At 30.9% G+C, this 8,075-nt stretch overlaps 1 protein-coding gene across 1 annotated transcript; it reads left to right on the plus strand.

Moving 5' to 3' along the window:
• The first annotated feature begins 953 nt into the window (after positions 1-953).
• Positions 954-1,711, plus strand: LOC116008001 (basic form of pathogenesis-related protein 1-like). The gene has a single exon (XM_031248644.1). It carries the CDS (start codon positions 1,039-1,041, stop codon positions 1,534-1,536), a length of 498 nt encoding a protein of 165 aa, XP_031104504.1. The 5' UTR covers positions 954-1,038; the 3' UTR covers positions 1,537-1,711.
• Positions 1,712-8,075: the final 6,364 nt, after the last annotated feature.

The following is an 8,075-nucleotide window of genomic DNA, read 5'->3' on the forward strand; positions in this document are numbered from 1 at the left end:
GTAGTTCAATTTTAACCTTTTAACAAAAATATATATTATATAAGTATAAATATAAAATAAAATGTAATAAAAAAAATTTTGAAATATAATGCATACAAATTCAACAAAGAATAAAAAATACAACTCAAAATTTAATATATATAAAAGTAACATTTTTAGTGCATGTTACATTTATATACAAAATTATTCTCCAAAATTTTGATGTCAATTTCTTATAAAATTTTATTTTTAATTCCAATTAAAACCTATCAATAGATTCAAAAGCTTAATTATCAAATAAAAATATGTAACCTAGGTTTGTTAAAAAAATTTTAAGAAATGATTTTAAAGTTACCTTATTTGTAATTTTTGATGCTCAACTTTGAATGCTATATATACCCTGTCTTTGGATCAAATTAATTTATAATAAACATCTCGATCTATTATTCTAATGACTACATAAATTTATATACATGGAATTTTGTAGGAGATTATGTTGAATTGGGCATGTTATGTGTTTAATTGATTATCTCAGTATATAACTGATTGCAAGGCCTTTGGTGAATGGCCAATTGGCAAGGAGAATGTTGGATTTGGTTATCTTGGTAAGTGCAAGGCAATTGAAAACTATAAGTATCTGTTCAAAACTATACCCACCAGCAGCAGAAGAACATCCATTGAGCAAGGAAATTTAACAGGAATGGATTTAAGCACGTACAGAATTGTCTGGCAAGGCAATGGCAACCTTACAAATACCAGAGCTAGTTTTTTTCTAACTACCTAACTTTCGTCCTATAGATACTCTACCTAGAAATATTTGTGTTTCCTTATTAAATGCATCAATCCATATTTGTGAGGTGACAATTATTCTTGTATTTGTAAGCCATAGAAATTATTAAAAGCAATCCATTCTTTTAGGATACATACATTCCTATAAATACCCTATAACCCAATGCCAATGGCCATTATATTGTATCTCTGCAGAAAGACTACATTTTTCCATTTCCTCTAACTTTTCCTTTTTATTGCATCTGATCTGCAAATCACAATAAAAAGGAAATGGAGTTTTCTTTTCTGCAGGTCTCTATTGCCATAATTGCCTTAGCCGCCATTGCCCAGCCATCTTTTGGACAGGCCGCCTGTGACCCTGATTGCATTAAAGGGTTTATTGCTGCACATAACGCGGCCCGAGAAACTGTTGGCGCTCCACCTGTTAAGTGGAACACCACCTTAGCAGACTTCGCTGAATCCTATGCCACCAAGAGGTCTGCTGACTGTGCGGCGCAGCACTCACAAGGGCCATATGGAGAAAACATCGCAATGGCTTCTGCCGAATTGTCTCCGGCGGATTCCGTGAAGTTGTGGATGGATGAGAAGAAATACTATGACCAGGCGTCGAATTCTTGCACCGGCGGAGAGTGCCACCATTATACGCAGGTGGTTTGGCGTGACAGCGCGAGTATTGGTTGTGCTAGGGCTACGTGCAAAACTGGTTGGATGTTTGTCACCTGCAACTATTACCCTCCAGGCAACTATGTGGGCGAACGTCCGTATTAAAGACAATTTTCTTTCATGATTAGTATGATCTTGTGAAATGCAACAGTGCATTATACAAGAAAAAATATAAGTACTTAAAAACTACAATATTATCACTAATGTATTAACATGAAACAAATATTGTTTCATGCATGGATGTTGATTCAATTCAATTTTGGAAATTTTCTTTTTCTTCTGGCTAGCTATACTTGATTTTTTTTTCTGGGTTCTTGTATACTACCCGGTATTCCACCATTGTGAGTTCAATCATACTTGTAGAGTTATCTATTTTCGAAGAGCACTCTTTAATACACTGAAGTCAATTAACTACATAATTTATGGCATTAAGATTAAGTAATTAAAAACTTTTGCCTAGCAATTTGATAAGAGATTCTGGAAATGACTAAGAAAAGAAGGGCAATTGGATATAAGAGATTATGGTTGACTATTGCAACGCTACAAAATGGCAAGAAAAGAAAGGGAATGAGCATAGAGTTTGATTTATTAAGGCATTGAAAAAGTGAGGTTGTGAAGTTAGTATGCAATAAAAATATATAACATTGGCTAGAGGGAACGGACGGGCCCCGTTCCAAATTTCTCTTTATATAAGAAAGACTAAACCTTGCTAACAAAGATTTATTATACACAATTGTGGTCAAATTCAAAACTTCAAAGTTGGTCTATATTCCAATCATATCTTCATGCTCGGATTAGGTTAAAATATGCCTTGCTTGTTTGTCTCATATAAAACATCAATAACTTGTCAAGTAACCTTAGCACAATTAATGAAAATCAAAGAGTATTTAGGACACTTTATCACACACATATGTTGTTGAATTGATTAACTATAAGATTTGACAGAAACATTATTAGAAAATGAACCAAGAAATTAAAATCTAGCATTAGGAATCTTATTTACAACTTTTTCTTAATTCATAAAATCATACATCTAAAGTAATCCTACTTTTTCTTAATTCATAAAATCATACATCTAAAGTAATCCTTTTTGGGTTGTATGTAACCCACCATACATCTAAAGTAATCCTTTTTGGGTTGTATGTAACCCACAATACATCTAAAGTAATCCTTTTTGGGTTGTATGTAACCCACAATACATCTAAAGTAATCCTTTTTGGGTTGTATGTAACCCACAATTTAAATGATTAGTGTTCGTGTGCGTGGGTTTTCCCCATCACCTAAAAAAAAAAGAATGAGAGGAAATTTTGGAATAAACATATATTTTCCTTCTCCTTTACCGGCTTGATATGATAAAAATATCTCTTTGTTTTCATTTTTGATAAGAGTCATAGAAGCACACAGGCTCTAGAAGTGAAATTGTTATAACATGGACTAGAGTTCATCTTACATTGTGGATTAACTCTGGTCTAGAATTAAACCTCCCTGAATTGGCCAGGAAAAATTAGGCATGGGCTTCACCAAGATTAGCTTGGTTCGGGATCGTCTTGGTCTGATTAAAAAAAAGCCCGAGCCCATCTCGTAACTAGCCTAGGATTGGGTGTAGGCACGACCTAGGCCCCTAACTATTCCATGCACGGCCTAGGCTCGAACTTTGGCCTGAACGAGTGTGAATTAGGAAATAAAGGGCACGTTTACTAACTGGAAATTTTCGCCAGTTTTATGAAAATTTGGAAAATTGGAGAACAGAAAACAGAAAACAGAAAACATGTTTACTAGCACAGTTTTCCATTTTGAAAACAGGAAACAATTTTTCAATTTTCTAGAAAACTGAAACACTATTAAAAATTGTTTTCTAAATGGAAAACAGAATCATCTATCATCTATTAGACTATATGTCACTATAACAACATTCTCACCATTATTTACTTACATATTTATTCATTACTATGATTACATTTATTATCATCTTCTTTTAGTTATCATCATCAACTATCTTTTATACTTGCATTACTTATTTAAACATAACTTATTTGCTTATGCTTAAAATTATACGTCATTCACTTTATCAAAATTTAAAATTGAAATCCATACCATGTTTTATATTTTGATTGAACTCAATTGATTATTGGTTCACATATTTTTAATTATGTTATATCGAATACGAGTTTGGTCCAGATATCGGATATCAAACTTTCACATATATTATTATATTATAATTCAAAATAAATATTATATATTATATGCATGCCATTCAAATGAATATATCAAAAATAGTTTAAATATTAGCTCAAAAAATATTAATATTATTTAAACTAAATTTTATGTTAACTTAATAGGTTATTAGTTATGTCTTATAAAAAAATAAATTTGGTTTGGATATCAAATGTAAAAATTTTACATATATTGGACTTACAAGTGAAAATTATGTTTATTCTATTTAAACCAAATATATTTTAAAATAATATAAGGTCTAAAAATCGCTCGAAACTAAACTTATGTTAATTTTATAACGTTAATCTAAAAAAATAAATTTGAAAAAATAAATGTTAGTAAACAAGCTAGTTTTCTAAACAGAAAATACAAAATGGAAAACAGAGAATGAAAACTGAAAAATTAGAAAACTGGAGATAGAAACTAGTTTTCATTTTCTACTTCTTTCAACACTAGATCTATAGATTGAAAATGTGTTAAATGAGATACATACAATAAAAAAATTAATTTTAAATATTGTGTGCACAACATGAATTTTAAAAAAAATCTTTTTAATTTAGATACACCTACCATCTTTTCAATAAAAAAAAGATACACCTACCATCTTCAGTGAAATTTTACATATAAATCGTTATGTGAAATTGCTAAATAATGAGGTAATTCATAACTACTTTGTACAATAGTTATCTAACTAGTGATGCAAGCGTAATTATCTCTAAATTATTGACCATACATATATATCTTAATGTATCGGAATATTAAGAGCAAACCCAATAAAAATAAATAGCAAACTCAAATTAAAAGTCTTTTATAATTTTTTTAATATATCAATCTAACATAATTTTGTGACTAATAATAATCAAATAAACTTTATAATACATGTTATAATATTTATAAGCTATTAACTTTTATAATGTACTGTGTTAATAAGTTAATCAACCTAACGTAATTTAGTGATATAAAAAAATGAAGTTCAAAAGGTATTACAAGTATTTTCAAAATTTTTAATATTATCAAGTCTTATTTTAAACAAAAATATTAATTTTTAAAATGTTTGCGTGAATATATATTAATTAACATTATCTATATGTCAATGACCAATATTGACTCCAAATACTACATTGTAACATAGTCAGTAAAGAAACATTATATTAAAATAGAATTGTCGTTTTCAGAACGTCCTTATTAAAGACAATATATTGCCGTGAAACAATATTTGTTTCTTGCACGGATGTTGATTCAATTCAATTTTGAACTTTTTCTTTTTCTTCTGGTTACCTATACTTAAATTTTTTTCTGGGTTCGTGTATAATACTTGGCATCCCACCATTGTGAATTCAATCATATTTGTACAGTATAACTCTTATCGAAGAGCACTCTTTAATATGTTGCACTCAATTAACAACATAATTTATGGCATTACGATTCAGTAAAACTTTTGCCTATCTAGCAATGTGATAAGAGATTATGGAAATGGCTAGCTAAGAAAAGAATGGCAATTTGATATAAGATATTATGCTCGATTATTGCAATGTTACGAAATGGCGAAGAGTGAGATTGCTCTGTTAGTATGCAGATAAAATATATATAACATTGGCTTGTGGGAACGAGCTCTTTTGGAATAAACATATATTTTCCTTCACTTTTAATGGCTTGATATGATCAAAATATCTCTTTGATTTCATTTTTGATACGAGGCACCAGAAGCATACAGACCCTAGAGGTGCAATTATTATATTATACCATAGACCAGGGTGTACCTTGTATTGTAGATTCTGGTCTAAGATTGAACTAGTCCTTAATCGGTCTGGAATAACTCGGCACGAGCTTCGCTTGGATTAGTTTTGATCGAGATCATGTTGGTCTTATTAAAAAAAAAAAACTTGGGGCCAAGCTCGAAACTGGCTCAGGACCAAGTATAGGCACACAAATTATTGTGCGGACCATAATAAAAAGTACATTCTTAATATACTAATTAAAAGTATATTATTCGTGTACTAAATGTACATTATACAAAATAATGTACTTTCAGTACTCAAATAATATACTTTCCCTTAATATAATGTACATTTTTAATATACTTAAAGTACATTATTTTTGTCTTATTATGATTAAAATAGAGTAGATGAGTTGAATTTTCCGTTTTGCCCTCCATTTTAACGCCATTTTGACGTCAATGCTAACTGAGGACTAATATGGCTTAAATTTCAATAGTCGAAGGACCAGTTTGGGTTCAATTAAAAGTCGTAGGACCAATTTGAGAAAAGATCATAGTCGGAGGACCATTTTAGGAATTAACTCAATTTTTAATATTACAAGTCCTATTTTTAACAAAAATATTAACTTTGAAAATGTGTGTCTCAATACATATTAATTAACATTATTGTATTAAAAAAGTTTAACTGCCTCAATTGGTCGAGGTTCGAATTCCGTCAAACGTAGAAAAATAAGGGAAAATAAAAGAATTCAAAAAATATTGAAAACATTAAAGTTTGTAATATTTATAAAATTGACATAAGTTTTTATTTCTTATTTTTTTAGCAATTGATCATCATAAATTGATGTATTAGATCAGTTTATACTTATCAAAGGAAACATATATAGTTTAGATTTGACCATATATATATATATATATATATATATATATATATATATAGAGGGGGGGAAGGGGGGGGGGGGGAAGAGGCAAGATCAAATGAGAACATGGTCTTCGAGTACAAAATGAAGATTAATCTCAGTTATCAATAGTTGGGGATTTTAGCAAAAAATCACGAGGTCAAATGTTCATAATGGTAAGATCCTAGCCATTCATCAGGGTTCAAACTTTAGAAATACATTCTATATGTAAACATTATAACTATCAAACTAATACATAAATCATAAGTGTTTTATGTAGTTTAATATAATTTTCAAACTTTTATACTCTCTCTGTCCAATTTTTGTTTCTGATTTGATTAACGAGGCTTGACTGAAGTCAATTTTTTAATCAAAATTTTCAGAATACTAAATTTAGTATTAATACACAAAATTTATATATTTTGAAATTACACTAAAAGTACACTTAAGCATAAAAAATTAAATTTAAAAATAACTAAAAAAATACTATAGAAAATAAACAAAAAAGAAAGAGTTGGTTTTACTAATGAATAGTAAATAGGAGGTACCAATGAAAGTTCAATCCATAAGGCACTATAATATATGCATACATGAGTTTTAGATTTACTATATAAATGGAGGACGAATGTTGGAAATTTCTATAGTAATGTAAATTAATGTTTCAGATGTACTACTATGAAAGCATAAATAAAATTGGGAGTTGTGCGTTATAAAACTTTAAGTGCGCGTGGTTTATGTTTTAAGGTGTTTTATTTGTGTGCTTAAAGTGCGTGATTTGTATAGTTAAGGTGCGCCATGTAATGCTTAAGGTGTATAACCGCACAACCGCAAGGAAACCCTTACCCCCTTTCCTACACACACACACACACACACACATATATATATATATATATATATATATTTACAATCAAATGAGACAACACCTTCCCGTGAGACAATGTGCGACAACGTGAGTGCACACAGTTTACTATGCGGATGCACACAGCCTAAAGTGTGTGCACTTATGTGTGTATATATATATGTGTGTTTGTAACACCCCAATTTTCACATCTTGGATTTATTACAAAATCCTTAAAATATAATACATTGCGGAAGCGTCTAATCAGCAGAAAACTGGGTGTTACCTCTACGCTTAGGTATCTTTCCTATACCTAAACGCTAAGGCTAAACTTACAACCTCAAATAACCATATCAATATCCAGATATGTACATATGGAAATAATCCTTCCAGAGTGTCTATTCTAGGATAGAGTAATCTTCAACCTTGACTCCCATCCTATTCAGAGCTCATCGGCCATAGGGGCCCACGCTAGACTGCATCTGATAAAGTACACAATGAAGTGTAGTTAGCGCGACGGCTAAGTAAGGATATCCATGATCACTCGAAAATAAACAAAGGTTTCAAAAATAGGTTTCAGTAATAGCAAGGCAAGATAACATTACCCATCAATCGCAATCGACCTGCAAACATTCTAACAACAAGCAGTTTCACTTATCCTCGGTAATTCAAACATATAACACGTTCATTAATTCACCCGTGGGGTACACAACTCCCACCTCTAATGTTAGGACATCTTACGGTTAGCTCTCACACCTTGCCCGTGAAGTACACAGCTCCCAACTTAAATTCACCCGTGGGGAACACATCACCCACCTTTAATTCGTACCTGGGGAACACATCACCCATCTTTAAGTAACACGTGGGGAACACATCACTCATCCTTAATTATCACGTGGGGAACACATCACCCATCTTTAAGTAACACGTGGGGAACACATCACCCACCTTTGACTCGTACATGGGGAACACATCA

Source organism: Ipomoea triloba, chromosome 16 (genome assembly GCF_003576645.1).
Source record: "Ipomoea triloba cultivar NCNSP0323 chromosome 16, ASM357664v1".
Lineage (NCBI taxonomy): Eukaryota > Viridiplantae > Streptophyta > Magnoliopsida > Solanales > Convolvulaceae > Ipomoea > Ipomoea triloba.

Excerpts from the sequence above, each read along its gene's own strand:
- LOC116008001 (XM_031248644.1), top strand. The coding sequence starts at position 1,039 with ATGGAGTTTTCTTTTCTGCAGGTCTCTATTGCCATAATTGCCTTAGCC.